Raw genomic sequence first — 19803 nt, forward strand, 5'->3', positions numbered from 1 at the left:
ATGAAACTAAAGTTAAAAATTTATTTTGACATCAAGATTATATAATTTGTTTTATATCATACTGTCAGTCATAAAAAAAGAACCACTTACCTAAAAAAAATATTGAATGATTTATTACAATTTCATAACTAATTTCTGAGTTGAAAAAATCCACAAAATTAATGGATATAGCTTTAAAGTGAACCAAATTTGATTATTATGTTTTAAAATTAAAAGATTTTACAAATTTCATTATTAATATACTAATTTAAGAATAAAAACGTGGTAATTTTACATAAAAGCATGAAAAAGAAAGGTTTTTGGGAACTTTAGTTGAAAGCTACACTTCTCTTTTAAAACTGCTAATACCTTTGAGAGCTTTGTAAAAAATGAGTTGTTCTTTGAGTGTTTTTGATAATCTTTTTGTAAATGTTTCTATTAAAAGCAAAATTTAGCTGTATGCATGTGATAATGGAAAAATAAAATTTTAAATCAAGAATAAAAGAAATCCCTTTTGGCATGCCAGAAGGTGGAGGTAGATTTCACTGGTGCTTAGTAAGAAATAAAAAAGATTTCCGTCTTAAAGTTAAGAAAAACTCCAAATTTTCCATGTTTAGCATATGACAAGCCTCATCTTACAATTCCAGCAACATTTTGGTCATCCGTTGCCATAAGGGATGGCCATATTAAAAATTGTTTCAGACAAAAGTTTTAGGTAATGTTTATATGACGACCTCTTTAAACTGATTCGATACTGTGCCTATTAGGGGAGGCATGATTCTTTTTTGTCTTTGAAACCCAATTTTTTTAACTCCCTGGGCCAATGGCTGGTGATACCAAAAACCTTTACTTACATGAGTATGGCCCTTATCCAAAGAATAGTAGGAACTTTAAACAAATTCAATATTTTACTTAATAAAAAAGTATAGTGATATTTCGTTTTTTCAAAAAAGCCCCCCTCCCATTTCCACCCCCATGGTTTGATTTGGGCCATTAACAAACTCGACTGAGATTTTAGGATGAATTTTTAAGGAACAATTTGAAAGGGATTGGTGTAAAATTATGACAATTATTGTGTCCACAAGAAAGTGAAATATATATATATATGTTATTTATATATATATATATAAATGAATAAATAAACTTTTGAGCTTACGGTGGTTTTGGGGTCTGAGGAATGTGAAACGCGAAGATTTTTCAAAATTTTCTGGAAGTCGAATCATGGTACCCATTACAGTAGCTAGCTTTCTTATGAAACCTACCTAAAATTTTTGTGTCTTGTTTTAGTCAGACTTGAGTAAAGTAGCTGTACAGTAGTTTTTAGATTCAGAGAACCATAACAATTAGTTCTGTTCCCTTTACGTTGATGTAAAACTCCATAGCCCTCTAGCCAACTTCCTGCCTTACAAAATTAAATTATTTTTACTTCTTAATTTATGTAATTTGATACCAACACCAGTAAAAGGCTGCATATCAATGCATCAGTATAATTTATTTGCAATATGAATATAAGTGCTTTAATTATGTTCCATTTAAATTTACTTTGTTTCTTGTTTCAGTATTGGATTTGTAGCAATAATAATAAAATATTTGCCTCTGATTGTAAAACACACCTCAGTATTTAAAGAGACTAATAGAAAATACTGCAAAAAAATTAATAACTTTTAATTGGTCATGTATGTAGGTTAAATGTAATATCATAGATAATGTAATAAATAGTAATTGCTGTATAAAGATTGATACAAATTAATTAAATTTATAAATCCATTTATAAGTGGATTGTCATATAAGATTAGTAAGATCAGGATGAATTACAATTTTAATGAACTGTTTATTGTTAATTAAAAAATGCACACAGTAAGTTTCCTCCCTGTGGACCATAATTAATTAATTTAATAATGAATAACAATTTATTTATTAGTTACTTCTTATTCACTGTGGAAATGTTTGGTAAGCATGTAATTACAATAAAAATTTATTGTATTGTCTTTCACAGGGCATATAGGTGGTGTACGTTGTCAGTGTCAAAGAGAATTGTGGAGCAATGGTAGACATTCAGGATCACAAAATCTTCCACCATCTGATCTTTGTGTAGCAGTTGCTATTGGTGAAACAACAGAGTCACAGGGTCATGTTTACACTACCATTGCGGGTAAGTTGATTTACATTGTCCCAGTACTGTTTGTTTCTGAGTTACACTTCAGTGGAAAATGAAGTGATTAGGGTCATGTCTGAGCTTGGTAGTGGTAATAAATGTTTAAAAAAGAAATAGTTTTCTTTTCTGTTCATATTTATTTACATATGTAATTGATTAATGTAATATAATTATTTATATTTGATTATTAATTATGTTTTTCATTCCTGAAATTCAGGTATGAATCATGTTTAAATTTTAATTAATTTAATTTTAATGCATTTAATTTATTTTTTATCATTTATTTTATTTGGAATGTAAACATTTATTTAATAATGATTAATGTTCCCTAAAGCACATACGTTTTAAAAATGAAGATTTAAGAGATTCATTTTTTTTTTATATATATTGACTATATGGTCAATAAATATATATATATATATATATATATATTTATTGATTATATATATTTATACAATATATATTTATATATAAATATATTATATTATATATTATATTTATATATATATATAAATAACAATATATATATTATATATATATATTGTTATTTTACTGAAATTAATCTTTTTAAGATTCATATTATAACTCTGTACTGTTAAATTATAATGAGATTTTATTAAATAAACCACCTACTTTAGAATATTGAGATAAGACATATCTTACGTTAATTTTTAATCTAATTACTTTTGCAGGAGACCACATCCTCTGTCATGATTGAAATAATTCTGTTATTGCATAATAACAATTTTAAAATAAAAATACTAAAATAATGAAATAACGAGCATAATAAAAATTTAAAAATAAAAATATTAAAATAATGAAGTAACGAGAATTGAATATTAGCAGCACTTATGTAAATTAATATAAACAATTTTCATTACTTTAGTATTTTTATTTTTTAATTTTTATTATGCAATAACAGAATTATTTCAATCATGATGAGGATGTGGGACCCCGCAAAAAAAAAATTAATATAAGATATGTCTTATCTTAATATTCTGTACTAGGTGGTTTATTTAATAGAATTTAAATATATTTATTAATGTTCTATGATTAAATTTAAATTATTTGTAGAAACTTTATGCTAAATTTTTTACATGAAAATTTTATCCGCAAACCAAATTTTGTTTTAGTATATTGATCACAAGAAATATAAATAAATCTCTATGCTTTTTTTGTATATGTAGTATAGTGTTTCTTCAAATATTTTATGTTGGTCAGAAGTTTAATGATTTCCTTGAACCTGTCATTCAAAAGTAATAGAGCATGCTCAGATAGATAAACAGATTGCTATGCCATATTTTAGAAGTATAATTTTTTTTATTTCCAGTTAAAGAGGAAGAAGGTAAAAATTTGTGGCAAGAGACAGCAAGTCATGCTTCATCTTCTGTTAGCAGCTCAGATGATGATATGTCATGGCAGTGGCCCACTTGTTTTTGGACTCAGTTTAAGGTAATATTATAATTTTAAATTTTAATAATTTCTTTGTAATTTTTCTTCTATGATTGCTTAATCAACAAACCAGGATATTTTATTTAAAATAAAAACATTTATTCTGATATTTAAAAAAACATATTGAAATAAAATGCAATGTGAGTACATGCACTATACATACATACACTTAAGGAACTAATATTATGAACTTTCATGTTGTAAGGAAAGAGTAGACAATTTAATTCTGCTTAACTAATGAAATTTTAGTTTTATTGGATCAGAAAAGAAACTTGCTTGCAAACGTTTAACTTTCACCCATTAGAACTGTTATCTGATTGTGATCTGAATAATTACATTTTTTATAATTCATTCATATAATTCTAGATGGCTGTTTGTAAGGGGAATAATTTTAATCATTATATACATTAAATTACGTATAATAAGTTTCACTCTATAATATATATTCAATTATAGGTTTTGTTTGCACTTTTGCTTGCATAAAGATACATACCAAAATTTTTATGGATGAAAATGTGTTTTAGATATTTAATAATAAAAAATACTGAATGAAACAATAATAGTGTTATTTAAATTTAAATTGTTTTTTAATACTAAAAAATAATATTTTTTTAATAATATAAATGCAGGGAGGGAGCTTAAACTTTTATTAAAAAAATTATATTTTAATTTATCTCCACTACATTAAATGATTTATTATGGATTTTAATTAATGTTTAAAAATTTCAATTTGCTTTGCTTTATGAAGGATGGTTAAATTTAAAGCCATTGTATTATTAGTTTTTTTTTTTTTTACTCATGAAATATCCTAATATTACATGTTTTATATATGTTTATAAACTTTTATTATTATTTATTAAATTATTATGCATATCTTGTGTACCTACAAAGCAACTTGTCCTGACTGATTGATTCATCAACACCCAGCAAAAACTACTGAATAAATTGATGAAAATTTGTATATGTAAAAATTTGTATATTATTTGTATAATCAGGGTGATTCAAAGAAACGGGAGATTTAAAAAATTAAATAACGTTAGTGAAAAATTTTTTTTAGAAAATGAATTTTATTTCATATAATTGTACAAATGTTGCCATTTTAGGATACATACATTTAGTTTATTTTTTAAAGATGACATCTTGCAGGTGACCTCTTCTTCTACGTAAACACTCATAAAGTCTCTTCGTTAAATTGTTCATGGTTTGACGTAACATCTCAACTGGAATTTCCGCAATTGCTTCTCGGATCTTTGCCTTCAGTTCTTCTGTTGTAGCAGGTCTACTGTGGAACACTTTGCTTTAAGGTGACACCACAAAAAGTAATCGCAAGCTGAGAGATCAGGCGATCTGGGAGGCCATATAATGCCACCATTTTGTGAAATGACACGTTGTCCAAACAATCTGTGTACAGCTGCCATCGATATTCGTGCAGTATGTGACGTTGCTTCGTCTTGTTGAAACCAGGCTGTGTTAAGAATTGGTAGAAATCTCTTTTGTTGTTCCACAACAAAGGCTTCAAGCATGGCTACATAACGAGCTGACGTCACTGTAATCGCAAGACCCTTGTCATCCTCAAAAAAATAAGGGCCTATAATACCGTAAGATGACATAGCAAACCACACAGTCACTTTCTGGCTGTGCAACGGACGCTCGCACAACTGCATCGTTTGGTTTCAGTTCCTGGACGATCTGCAACTTGTATGGATGGAATTGCAAGTCCTTCACTAACATTCTTCGAACACTTGAACTATGCAATTGTAAAGATGCTGAGAGACAACAGATTGACCGATGTGGACTTCGTATGACAGCATCTTGTAAAGCTTGAACATTCTGTGGTGTACAGACGGTTTGCTCACAGCCTGGTGGTTTCTTTTTCATTGCCAAACCAGTTTCCTCAAAATTAGATATCCATGTTTTAATTGCATGTGCTGATGGAACACGGTCGTGCCGTCCCAGATTGAAATGACAGCGAAATTCTCTACGCGCTCCCTCCACACTGTCATTGTTTTTGTAAAACGCTTTGATAGCAAATGCACGTTGCGCACCACTTCAAGAATCCATGACAATTAAATGGCAGGTTAGGTTAGAGAGGCTGGCGCCACTTATCAAGTGGTACCAATCGCCCACGGCTACCAACACAACTTTCAAACTTTCCCGTTTCTTTGAATCACTCTGTGTGTTCTTCTTATAGTGAAAGTGCACACCAAGAAAGGATTTATTGAAACTTTCAGTTTAGAGTTAAAATGGAGTAATAATGAAATTTACTATTTTTTTAATTTCTCAGTAACAAATAAAGATTTCAACTTGATTTTTGGTGTGTGTAATTTTCATGTATATCTAAAAATCACACTCCACATTTTTTTAAATTCCACCTTGAAAGGGGTGAAGAAAGGTAAAAAAAATTGAATAATGATTGCAAATTTTCCCCGTTTCCGACTATACTAAACAAGATATTCTTTAGGTTGGGGCTTGCAAGTTAATTTTCAAATAAATATCTAAGACCATTTTTGAGTTTTATTGAATTTTGATTTTTTTAAGGGGTGCGATGTTCTATGGCTCAGCAGCTCAACCAACACATCCACTGTTACTGTACATGTGATGTAACTGGCTGCACCTGCATCTGGTTACTTGACTAAAAAACATAAAATAAAAATTGACTGTGACAGGAAAAGCAAGTAACCATACAGCATGGGCAAAGCCGTGATGGGGGAGGCTAGTATATATAAATATTTGTTAGTTTGGTCTTTTATTTTTTTTAAAGTTATTTCCTTCAATGGAATTATTATTAATAAGTTTGTTGTATTTGTTTTTATACATAATAATAGGTGTACTTGAAATGTTTGATTTTAATAATATTAGATCATTATGATGAAGTTTATTTTTTAGTTTGATAACCTCAAAGTAAAAAAAAGTCAAATAAACAAATTAACAAATCTGAAATAAATATGCTTTAATGTAATTTTAGAATTTAATAACCACTGAAGATGTGGGATCCTGCAAAAATTGATTCTTGGAATATTATAGAAACATCTGTTTATAGAAAACCCATAAGTGATATTACAATAATTTAAATTCTAATCAACCCAAAAACAATAAAAATAAACTCAATTAGAAGTAGATGAAATAAAACAAATAGCATTACTTAATGATTTTGATATAAAATTATTGAAAAAATTTATAAAAATTGAGTAAAAACTACCATTATAATTTTACAAAAATATAACAGCAGGAAAATAACACAAAGATTAATAATAAATAGTTTTTACCTAAAATTCAATTATACAAATAAAGTAATAGAAAAAAATTACTAATGCAATGATAAAAATTAATACAAAAAGTTTATAAACCAAATAATCACATTATAAAATATTTTAAAAATAACAATAAAAATAATAGACAGGATTTAAAATTCTGTACAAAGATTAAATGCAACGGATGCAATATTATTTATATTGGTAAAACCAACACATCATTTAAAAAAAGATTTATGAACATTACACATACTTCAAAAACAAAAAAAGAAGTATACCTAATGTAGCTGACCATTTGTTTTGTACTATATAAACATAGTGTTACCGATTACAAAAATTAGCTAGAGATTTTGGAGTTTGTAATAATGATAAAAATAATGAATAAGAAATAAGAAATATTTCACTTATATATGTAAACAAAAATATAAAATGATGAACCAACAAATCACATTTGAAGATGATGATTAAATTAAAAACATAATAAAAATACAATCTGATGATTGGCAATAATGGCAATAGAACAATGGAAAATATGTTTTAAATAGTACATCATTCCAGTACTGAACAGCAGAGTTTATTTATTTGTCCATAATAATTTCAAAATTTTAAAAGTTTCAATTACTCACAATTGAATTTAGTAACAGTTGAAGATGCAGGATTCTGTGAAAATCGATTCTTAGAATTAATATGGTAAGTTTTACTCTCTACTTACTATGTTTTGGTGGTTTCATTTAATATTAAATTTTTTTAACATAATGATCAAAATATGTTAATAAATTATTTGCATTTTAAAAAAAATATATATGCATATGTATAAATATATATATATATTTTTACAGGTCTTAAGTCAGCGGAATTTTCAAGAGGCAAGGCCACGAATGCTGTCAACTTTAAACTGGGTACAAACAGTTGCTCTTGGAATAATGGCTGGTTTACTATGGTTTCAATTAGATAGGAAAGAGGAATCATTACATGACATTCAGGGTTGGATGTTTTTTTCCACTACATACTGGATGTTGTTTGCTCACTTTGGAGCTCTCTCATCATGTAAGCGATTGATTCATTTGTGTATAGTAATGTGTAGATGTAATATAGTAATGTGTAGAAAAGTTGTCGATCTTTGCTTGAAATTAATGTATTGTTTCCAAAAGATGTTGTTAAATGAAGTATACAAATAGAGCTGTAAAAATTGTAAAAAGTCAGTTGACTTTAATTTTTAGAAAGTAAAATGACTTTTTAGTTGTTAGAAATAGTTATTGTTAGTGAAATAATATTTATGGAAAACCTTCAGTATTGCAGTCCTTGTTGTTTAATCCTATGCAAAACAGTAATTACATTCTCCATTTAAGCCCATTTAAACAATAGTTGTCCCTTTCCTTACACTTGATTCCTTTTTTTGTGATAGGTAATAAGAAATTGCATTACTTGATATTCTGGATCCATCTTTAATGCTGTTCTGGCACTGTGGTAAATAGGTAATGCGGGTAACTTAGTAGTTTGGAGAGCTGGAAATTCTGCCTATGAACTTTCTTGGAAACTTTCCTTCTTGTCTTTGAGTTACACAAAAAGTCTTAAGTTGGTTGCAGTTTCTTCCAGATAAAGTAGGATCTTTTACTTTTACAGTCTCCAGTTTACTTCATCTGTTCTTTGATGATATTCATTTCCTTTGTTTACTAATCAGTAGAAAACTAATTTAAGTCTCATGATTACTAACTTTACTATAATAGAACATGGGATTATTCAACTTCTCAGTTGTGTTAGAATTATATTGCAATAAATTGCTCAGAAGTCTTAATTGATTGTCAGAGTTTATACTATATAGATATTGGCTGACCAACTTTTAAAGAGATCATTATCACATTGTCACTTTGTAGCAAGTCCACAACCATCAAGCTTTAGAGAAATTTATGTTTTTTTCCTTTTAATTAAATAAGGTAGAGTAGAGGAATATAAAGTATATTTTGGCTTGAGAGACTGACATATTAAATTAAATAAATAAATAAAATAACACAAATTAAAACATATTAAATGACTATGTAAATATATTCAAGTAGCTAATTTTATTTCATTAAATAGGAACATGTTAAATTAAATATACAAAGCAATTTAAACCCAAAAATTTGTTCATAATCTTATACAAATTGATATTTGCATTAAGAAAAAATTATTTCCTTCACTAGTACCACTGGCACACTCTTTAAACTGCACTACAATTTACAAAGGGAATAAATATATGAAAAACATATAGATTTATTCTATGTACGAGGGCAGTTGGAAAGTTCACGGCCTGATGGCCTGGTACAGGTACAGAGATACTGCTAGTAGGTCCAAATGGTGCTTTGTAGTTTATGTAATATCCGTTAGATGGCTACTAAACAGTTTCCAACATGTGTCCTCAGTTATTTAATTGTTATGGTTAAGAGGTAATAGATGAGTGTTGTTGTTTTGTGCAAATGGATAAAATCAAAATTCGAACAGTAATTAAATATTTTGTTGTGAAAATTTTAAACTTTACAGATGTAAAAAAGGAGTTAGATTCAACATTAAATGAATCTTCTCCATTGTTTTCGGCAGTAAAAAAGTAGGCAGCTGAATTCAAATGCGGTTAAACCTCCATTTTTGATGATGAGTGTTCAGGATACTGCAACCACCAATCAATCAAACATCAATGAATCAAAACAAACATCGCAAAAATCCACAATATGGTATTAAAAAATTTACAATTGAAAATATGCAAGCGTGCAGAGATTGCAAAAATACTAGTAGACCATACTCACAACATCTTACATGAGCATTTGGGTATGAGAAAGCTTTCAGCACAATGGGTGCTGTGTTTGTTAACGGTTGACCAGAAACGCACTTGAATGAACATTTCTCAGCAGTGTTCGGACATGTTTAACCATAATTCAACTGAATTTTTGCTTCATTTCATCACTGTTGATGAAACATGAATTCATTATTACAGCCCTGGGTTGAAGCAACAGTCCAAACAGTGGGTCAAAACCGATGGAGGTGCTCCAAAGAAGGCAAAAAAAAGGTTCGATCAGCGGAAAAAGTCGTGACCACTGTTTTTTTGGATGTTTGTGATGTGGTGCTCATAGACTATCTTGAAAGAGAAAAAAAATCACTGGAGAATATTACACAGCATTGTTGGAGCAATTGATGGAGGCCATTACGACCAAATGTTCACATATGGGCAAGAAAAAAGTGCTTTTTCACTATGACAATGCACCTGCGCACACGTCTTCTGTTGTTGCTGCTAAAATTCACAAACTGCACTTCGAATTGCTTCCACAAGCATCATATTCACCAGATTTAGCTCCGAGTGATTATTTCCTATTCCTGAATTTGAAGAAATGGCTTGGTGGGCGAAGATTTGCCTCAAATGACAAAGTCATAGCTGAGTCAGATGCCTATTTTACAGAGCTTGAGAAATCGTATTTTACTGAAGGAATAAATAAGCTGGAAAAGCTATGGACTAAGTGTATTTCTTTAAAAGGTGACTGTTGAAATATAGAAAAACATTTGGTAAGAAATTTTATGTTTTCTTACTTAAGCCGCAAACTGTCCGAACCAACCTTGTAAATATTAGATAAAATTACATCATAAAGTATAGATCTCAAGCTAGATTAGGATATCCAGATTTTAGAGCTAAAAATAGAAAATTCTATATGTTGTTTAAGTTACAGTTGTTTAAAAATTAATAAAGTAGTGAATTCACTTTTGAATTTGATGTTTTTAGTTACACGGAAATCTTAATAAAAAAAAAAGTGCCATCTTATGTTGGCAATACCTGATTGAGTGGAATGGAGCATTACTCACAAACCAAGTATAGTTCCAAAGTTCTAGTTTTGACATAAAAATGAAATAAAATTAATAGAAGATGTATGTTCTTTTTGCATCTTAGTGTTAAAAAATTAACAAAACTATTTCCAGAAAAATACCAACTTCATTTAATAAATAATTAAGTATACAGGTTAAGACAGTAACTTTTTAAATTATAAATCTTACCATTTTTAATTATGATACTATTTTGAATTTTTTTGCCATTTTCTAAATCATAAATTAACTGCATACCAATGAATTAAATGCTGCATTGTCTGCAAATGAAAAAACTGTTTTTGTGGTTAAGGTTTATCAAAAGATTGCTTCACATTTTGATTTGGACATTTTATGGTCAGATGTTCTAATTAAAAAATGAAGACATTATTTTATACTTTCATAACATGTACAGAAAAAAGTGACTCTGACTTTGTGATTCTTTTATATTTTATGAGATTTTACAGTCAGATGTTCTAATTAAAAGAATGAATACATTATTTTATATTTTCTTAACATATATAGAATAAAAAGGTTATTTATATTCTGTCTAGTTAAATGATGGTTAAGGTAAATTACATTAAAAATATGTTTTGTTACTGGTTTTTAGAACCATTACTTTTTGATTATTGGTATAAATGTGTTTTAATTCATAGCTAATAGATATTTTTTAATGTAGTTCCACCAGAACGAGAAGTAATAAACAAAGAAAGACAGTCAGGTGCATATCGGCTATCAGCTTATTATCTGGCAAAAATGGTAGGAGAACTGCCTTTGACGATAACATTACCAGCTGTCTATCATATGATATCATATCCAATGCTTGGATTTCATAGTCCAACAGTTTTTTTCACACTTCTTGGGTTCCTTCTACTCAACACTATTGTTGCTCAGGTGCGTATTCTGATTTTTATTTTGGTTAAGTCTATTTTATATTGGGTTTTTTATTTGATGATATTTATTTTAAAAAAAGTTATGTTATGATGATGTGGTTTATTTATTTATTTTATTATTTATACATGTGTTTACTACTCACTCTACCTGCTACATGGTAGAAATCTGATAACAAGCTTTTGTTAATAGTAAAAGCTTAAGTACATATGTTCTTAGTTTATTTTGGCCTTAATACCTACATGAATTAGGACTGTTTGGTCTAAGATTGTAAAAGGCCTCTTGTATTTGTACAACAGGCCATGCACAAAATAATAGCACATTAAATTACAAAATAAAATAAAGACTGGAAAAGCAAACTAGGTATATGTTTTGTTTGGTATTTTTCAGATTAATAAGTATTACAATTAGCAAAGTAACATTTATGTAGGTATATGAGAGAAAGATACATATAAGGTGTGGCTTTTAAATAATAGACTAATTCTGCTACTGAAAAACTGTGCGTGCGCCAAATTCATATGACTGACAGTTGTGTAGAATGAAGCCTTCTCTTTCGATTGTTGCCACTCCAGTTTCTGTAGACATATTAGTCTGGCCGTGACCTTTGTATGAATAACATCTATTTTTTTGTTTTGCCGAAAAAATGATAAGTGTTTTATTAGAGCAAAGGATTGTAAAATTTGATATGAAACTTAGAAAAACCACTACTGAAACTTACCTTTATTAAAATAAGTATACTGCAATGAATGTTTATCACGTGCGTGGGTTTTTGAGTGGTTTAAGCATTTCCAAGCATTTCCATTTATATATAATGGTTGAGAAGACGTTGAAGATGATGTTTGCCCGGGTCGCCCTTCCACATCAAAAATGGATAAAAATATTGAAAAAATTGGTAATTGGATCCGATCTGACCATTGGTTAACTATTCTTGTTTTTATTCAAGGTCCTTGCTCAACTCTGAAAAAATAAGAAAAGAACGACCCGAATTGTGGAAGAACAAGTCATGGGTTCTTCATCAGCACAATGCACCGGCTCACATTGCATTGTCTGTCAAGACTTTTCTAGCCAAGTATAACATCCCAGTGTGAGACCATCCGCCTTATTCGCCTGACGTGGCACCACATGACTTTTATCTGATCCCCAAGGTCAAATCTGCATTAAAAGGAACAAGATTTCAGATCATTGAAACTGTGAAAGAAAAAGCAGCACGCATCAGGAAAGAGGTCACAGAAGAAGACTTCCAGCACTGTTTTGAACAATGGAAAATTCGCATGGAACATTGTAGGAATAGAGGAGAGGTATATATTGAAGGGGATAATAACTAAATATGTATAAATTTAAAATAAAATATTTTACAGCATTAGTCTCGTTATTTAATAGCCATACCTTGTATGTAGTTGTATCAACAATGTAAAATATATTAACCAGTTGCTGAATTATTATAAATGTTTACTCGTACTTTCTATCAGAAGATAACTATAGAGATTTAAAACATTGTACCCTAATATAATCTTTGTAATGTTGTACTTATTTTAATTACCCTGAGATTATTTGTTCATTGTACTGCACTGTTGAAGTGACGTATAATTTATCAATTTCCATTGATCCGTCATCATTTGTAGTGAGGTCATTACATTCTCCCCTCATTCTATCAAATGAGTATGTCATCATTGTTTTTTCCCATTCTTTCAATAATAATGATATTTGTCAATTTTCAGATTTGTTATCTTTCAAATTTTATATTAACTTTATATTCCATTCACTTGAATTATTTTATTAAATTTATTTATAAAAATTGTATTAATTTGTAAGATAATGTTTGAAAAATTATATTATTTATATATAATATGAAATATCTCTGTTTTACCTGCAATATTTTTTTAATAGAAAAAACGTATTTATTTATAAATAAAAAACTATTTAATCAAGAATATTGTTTTTAGATTTTCATTAAATCCTGATAAAACAGTAGCAATTCTCCATTAACATTTAAACATTCTATGCAAAATTTTGCATATTAAAAAAGTTAATTAATTTTGATGCATTTCTAACATCTCTGTTGCGGCTTCACCTGTGCTATATGCTTACCTGTGTTTTCAGTTGTGGTCATGGCTTGCTTCACTCACCCTTCCTATCTAGCCAGAGTGCTCTGCCCTATGGACACCACTGTGTTCATTAAACTCATTATTGTAAGAATAATAATGATAAATAAAAATTAAAGCTTGTTCAGTTTATAAAAAATATCAGTTGATTTAATTTCTTCAGAGCAACAGTTTGGTCAGTACAGGACCCGAAAGTATTATTATTTATTGCTAATTTTTTTACAATCAGAGGTTAATTATAAATAAATCAATATATTTAAATTTAAAAAAAAGTTAAAAAAAAAAGAAAAAGGAGATGAAGTCAGATTTGAACTGATGTACCTTCCCCATGTAAGATCTAAATATTTTGTTAATTAAAATTTTATTTGGCTATAACTGTGGAACCAATGAAAATAAGTACCACTTATGATATATTGTTGAAAAGCTCTTAATGTGGGCTTATTACTGCAGTTAAGAAAAATTCCAAAATCCAAATGTTTCAAAATTGAAACCCCGCTTTATTTACAGGTCTGACTGTAAACACATTTTTGGCCCAGTCGATTGCTATCAAAACAGAAGGTGCACAACTAGATGTTACAGCAGTCCTAATTATAAAATTTCAACATTCTACAGCTAATTGTTTTTGAGTTATGTGAGACACATGCATACATATGTACACATGTCACACCAAAACTAGTTAAAATGGATATTTCTGTAGAAATTAGAGAATTGCAATTTTTTGCGATTATAATACTTCCTTTACTTCATACAAGGAAGTAAAAAACAAAAAAAAAACAATAGTCTCGCGTTACTCAGACAACTTAAAGAATGAGTATGGTCAAGCAGTGTAGCCACAACATAGAAATAAACAAAAAAAACCCTGTGTTCAAGTTAATTTACATATTACTGTAAGTAGACCCTAACATGTAAACCCCAGTGTGGTGGTGTGCCATCATGTTGGAAGTAAATGTTGGGCTGCCAGTACTCAATTTGTGGTACTGCATACTCCTGCAACATGTCTAGATAACTAGCACTAGTACCCATTTGTTCGCCAAAAAAGAATGTCTCATCACTTTATAAGTGGTGAACACAAATCAAACATTAATTTTCAGGCTGTCATGTGTTTGTTAAATGACATGAGGGTTCTTGCTACCTCAAATCTGAAAATTATGACAGTTAATGTCAGAAATATGAAAGGTAGCTTCATCAGAGATTACTTTTTTAAAAAATGCTTCGTGGGCGTTCTTGATAAAGTGAACAAAGATATTGTTCACTTTATCAAGAACGCACACGAAAAAATTGTAAAGGTGTGGTTTATCTTCAACTGCATGCACCAAATGAATCTTCTATGCATGAAATTTTAAGCACTTGAGTAGAACCTTCATATTGTTGATTGCTGTATTCCCAGTTCTAAACTTGAACAATGCGTTAATTTACCTGGATTCCTCTAAAACGTTTCTCTAAATCCACAATTTCCTTAGAGATGGGAGGTCTACCAGCACCTTTTTTGTGTACTACATTACCTGTATCCTTGAATTACTGATACAATGCTTAATAGAATTTATTTGGAGGATCATGGTTGTACTCTAAACAAAAACATGTATGAATATAACAGATCCATTTTTATGAAACCATAGTATGTATGCATCATAAAAGCATGCACATTGCTTTCTCCTGCATGCTAGCCATACCTCATGCTGGCGTGTTCATTCAAGGTCATCAGAAACTCAAGTACCTACACTAATGTTTGAAAAAATCAACACGCTTTGTTAATTTTTATTACCTTAGAATGCGCTGAATAATTTATGTTCACCTGTATAAAATATCCTTCATTTAGCTTCTGTATTTATAAAAAAAAAAAACATTTCTGGGAATGGTAATGAGTCTTATTACCCAATAGTATTCTTGAATGGGATCGGTAGCAGGAATGGTAATATTTGTTCCAGTGAACAAATATTACCATTCAAGTTAGAAATATGTCATTAATTGTATTTAGATCATGTAATTTAATTTAATTGCTTACTGTTGATTAATATATTTTCAGAGTGTTGGGTTTTTTGTTGGTGCTTGTTGTATGGATATGCAAGTGTCTATTACCATTAGTGCATTATATACACTGGCAACACAATTATTTGGTGGATACCTTGCTACAAATATACCTCCTTGGCTTAAGTGGATGCAGTACCTCTCAATGGTCCATTATGCCTACCAGAATATGCAAATTGTTGAATTTAGTGAAGGAGAGAGAATATCGTAAGTGAAGAAGCTTTATTTAATAAAATAAATATTTATAAATACTAATTATCCTTTACTATTTATAAAATTTTAAATAGTAAAGGATATATTTTAAAATAATTATTCCTTGATAAATAATCAAAATATTTCCCCGTTTATCTACAATGAGTTTTCTTAGTGGAATACTCTGCAATGAATATTAGCATCTTATACATTTAATATCAACAACAGAGATTGAGATTGTTCTCAGTGTTATTTAACTTTGGTGATCTATGGGCACTTTTTAATTAATGTGTTTTGGAAGTTATCATTTATTTTTTTTTACACGACTGTCCAAAAAAGAATGTAACGTATATATGGTGTATATATGTATGTGTGTATGTTTATTCCACTGCAGCAGCTCAATGGCTGAACTGATTTAGATGTTTGATCCCACATTGGGGTCAAACCCCCAACGTTACCAGGACTGTCATATATATACACACATATATATATATATATATATATGTGTGTATATATATGTGTATATATATATATATATATATATATATATGTATGTGTATGTGCGTGTGTGTGTTTAAATAAATTTTAAATATCTGTTGTGGACACCTCATTACTTCCTTGTATGCCTATTAAGTTACATATACATATTTTTTTAAATTGAAAAGTACATAAAATTTTATTTCATTAATAACTTCCGATATTTTTTCCTTTTTTTTTTATTATTATTATTGAACTATTATTTATTGTAAAACTTTTTTACAATCAGAGTTTAATAATTATTAATAAATCAATATATTTCAATAAAAAAAGTTTAAAAAAAGAAAAAGGAGATAACATTGGATTCGAACTGATATGCCTTCCCCTTGTAAGATCCAAAAATTTTGTTAATTAAAATATTATTTGTCTACAACTCTGTAACCAATTAAAATAAGAACTAGTTATGATACATAGTTAAAAAGCTCTCAATGAGAGCTTATTACTGCAGTTTAGGAAAAGCCCAAAATCCAAATTTGTTGGATTTTGGGCTTTTTTTAGACACTTTTCGTACAGTTGATTGCAATCAAAAGGGGAAGTGCTCAACTAAATCTTACAATAGTCTTAAATCCAAAATTTCAACATTCTACGGCTAATCGTTTTTGAGTTATGCAAGATACATGTGTACATACTTAGAGATGTCATGCTGAAACTTGTCAAAACAGATTCAGGAATTGTCAAAATAGATATTTCCATTGAAATCTGAAAACTGAAATTTTTTGCGATCACAATACTCCTTTACTTATACAAGGAAGTAAAAAATTGAAAACAAAATTATACTATGAACAAAATTGTCACCTGCACCCTCTTTAATTATCCTATATTAAAGAGCAATGTTTTGACTTTTCTGTCTAGGTAGCGCTGTAGCAGAGCTACAGCTCTAGAAGAGAAAGTATTGTAATCGGTCCAGTTTAGGCAAATGCGATTATCACTAGATCTAGATATTTAAACACCTAAGGAACCCAAAAAACCAGATGGAAATTTTCCAGTTAATGTTCATATGTATGTGTGTTTTCAATGATGGCATCTAGATCACCTTATATCTCCAGAATTTCTGAACCAATTTTGACCAAACATGGTCAGATTACTTCTACATGTGGGGCTTTGATGCCATTAAATTGTTAACTTAAAAGGTCAAGGGGTGAGGCTGCACAGTAAGGTCACCCTCAGTGTCTTGAGATTTTGCCTAATTAAGAATGTATTTTTCTCAGGCACATTTATTAACAATTAAAAAATAACAATATTTGCAAAAAAGGTTTTTTGCACAATCGTGCCCCACCCCAAAAAATTCTCTAAACTGATGGCTAAGTGAGCATACTGTGTCAATAATTCCCCCTGTCACCACAAGGAGTACTGTCGTAGTCTGCCATCTTGGAATTTCCCTTTTTCTCTGTGGGAAATTCCCTTTTTTCTCATCCTCTGGACCAGGAAATTTGAAATTCCACAGGGTTGCCAACCAAAACCAAATTATTTTTTACACTTTAAATATTAATTATTTATTTTATTAAATTTAGATAATATTTCAAAGGTTGGTAGCACTAATACACATATGTTATAGTTGACTGCTATGTTGTGACGTCAATGATGACTGGTAGAATTAAATAAATGGATAATATTTAAAGTGTAAATAGGTAACTTGGTCTAGGTGAGTCTTGAACTTGATTGCCCAGTTGACTTGTTACCTGGTGTGTTAAGCCTTGCAGCTACACCAGTCTGACGACCATACAAGCAAAATTTGTGCTATATAGGTTATGAAATTACATTAGTTTAGTTAGTGCCAACTGTCGCCACTAGTACTGTTACATACACGCGAATTAAATATTGTACGCACATCACTTTAGTTAGAATCATTGAAATAAAAAACGAAAATATATTTAAATAAAATGATAAATATTTTAAATTAGGTTGTGTGTGTAAGCTGTGCATTAGAAACAACCGACAGTTGTCAGCTTTTTTTTGCAGTCGTCTAAACTAAGCTGAACAAACTTTTACACAGTAATTTTCATTATGGTTCAGATTCATAATCTATCTTGAAATATTAAGATTGTTATTGTATACAAAAATGTGCAACTGTTACAGAAGTTATACTGGCACCCTATTCATGATTCTTTCAATATTAGTGTACAATATTCAAGTCTCATCTTCAATCACTAACTGATTAAGTAATTCATTTTTCATTTTGAGTATTACTGCAAAAATGAGCTGCAGCAGCAAATTTTTCCTTACGTTAATCTGCCAGCATTTTTGTTACATGTGGAGCAGAACTTTCTATTCACTTTCCATTAAAATATTGTAAATCACTGATATAAAATGTCAGTTTTCATAAATTATTTGTTCATTTTTTCCAATAAATAATTTGTTATCACAGATGGGTGGGTGACTTGTAGATTCTTTATGATGAACACTTGTCCTCTCTTCTTAGAACAAATAACATTTTTGAACTTTACTTTATGAATAATATTTGCTTCATAAACTATGCAAATTTTTTGTGAATTTCAGCAACAGATTTATTTTTTACCAAAATGAATTGCTGCTTGAACCTCACACTTTACAGAACTATTTTCTTTATAATATTATAACTCAGTTCAATTAGTTTATGCACAGCAACTAGTGTAAATATTATTGGTCTATTGTCAATAGATGAATACTGATACAAATAACCAAGCTATGCAAGCACTCCAAAGTAAAAATCAGTGGCAAAGTTGAAAAAGCTCGTAATTAAAAGGTAAAAACCATGCCTCTTACTAATGGGTTTCGTAAAAAAAAATGAAAGATTAAAGCCAACTGATAAATTAATATTAGAATTCGTTTTTAATATTTATTAATATTCTACTAACATATGGATAATGTAAAGGTTATTTATAGAGTAATACAAATGCCAGAAAATATTTTAAAATGGTTTTATTTTGGGATTGTGTCATAATAACTTTAGAAAGTGTATTTGTTCTTTACCCAACATAATCCCTTTGATTTTAATAGTGAAACTGGGATGACTACCTTGATTCTATTGTCATTATAGTTTCCTGACTTCTTTCTTAACCATATTACAAGGGTCATTCAAATATAAACCAGAATTTTGGTGTGCGGACTGAGGAAGAGCAATGAATATGGTGGGGCGCTGCAGGTAGTTTGATATGTATGGAGGGGAGCAACCTGCCAGCCATGCTCATAGGTCACTTTCCCACATCAGTAGCAGAATGTCTGAGCAGGAGGTACCATCGTTCATTGTGCAACAAATTGTAATTCAATTTCTTGCCAATGAAGGTGTCAAATCCTCTAAAATTTTGACTTGACTCCGGGCACAGTTTGGATGTGCTACCCTGTCAAAAATCCAAATATTTGATTGGGCCAAAACATTTCAAAGTGGCCATGATGCAGTGGAGAATGAAAGTTATGAACGTTG

General features: G+C 29.5%; 1 protein-coding gene across 3 annotated transcripts in view; it reads left to right on the forward strand.

Annotated features, from left to right (window-relative positions):
- The window catches only part of E23 (ABC transporter G family member E23), a 353737-nt gene that overhangs the window by 330984 nt on the left and 2950 nt on the right, over nucleotides 1–19803 (forward strand). For all 3 annotated transcript variants that reach the window (XM_075377996.1, XM_075378005.1, XM_075378010.1), the window contains 5 exons: nucleotides 1976–2131; nucleotides 3465–3586; nucleotides 7677–7884; nucleotides 11336–11550; nucleotides 15673–15881. In XM_075377996.1, coding sequence (XP_075234111.1) covers nucleotides 1976–2131; nucleotides 3465–3586; nucleotides 7677–7884; nucleotides 11336–11550; nucleotides 15673–15881 — 910 coding nt within the window. The remainder of the gene's footprint in view (nucleotides 1–1975; nucleotides 2132–3464; nucleotides 3587–7676; nucleotides 7885–11335; nucleotides 11551–15672; nucleotides 15882–19803) is intronic.

Source organism: Lycorma delicatula, chromosome 1 (genome assembly GCF_047948215.1).
Source record: "Lycorma delicatula isolate Av1 chromosome 1, ASM4794821v1, whole genome shotgun sequence".
Classification (NCBI taxonomy): Eukaryota; Metazoa; Arthropoda; class Insecta; order Hemiptera; family Fulgoridae; genus Lycorma; species Lycorma delicatula.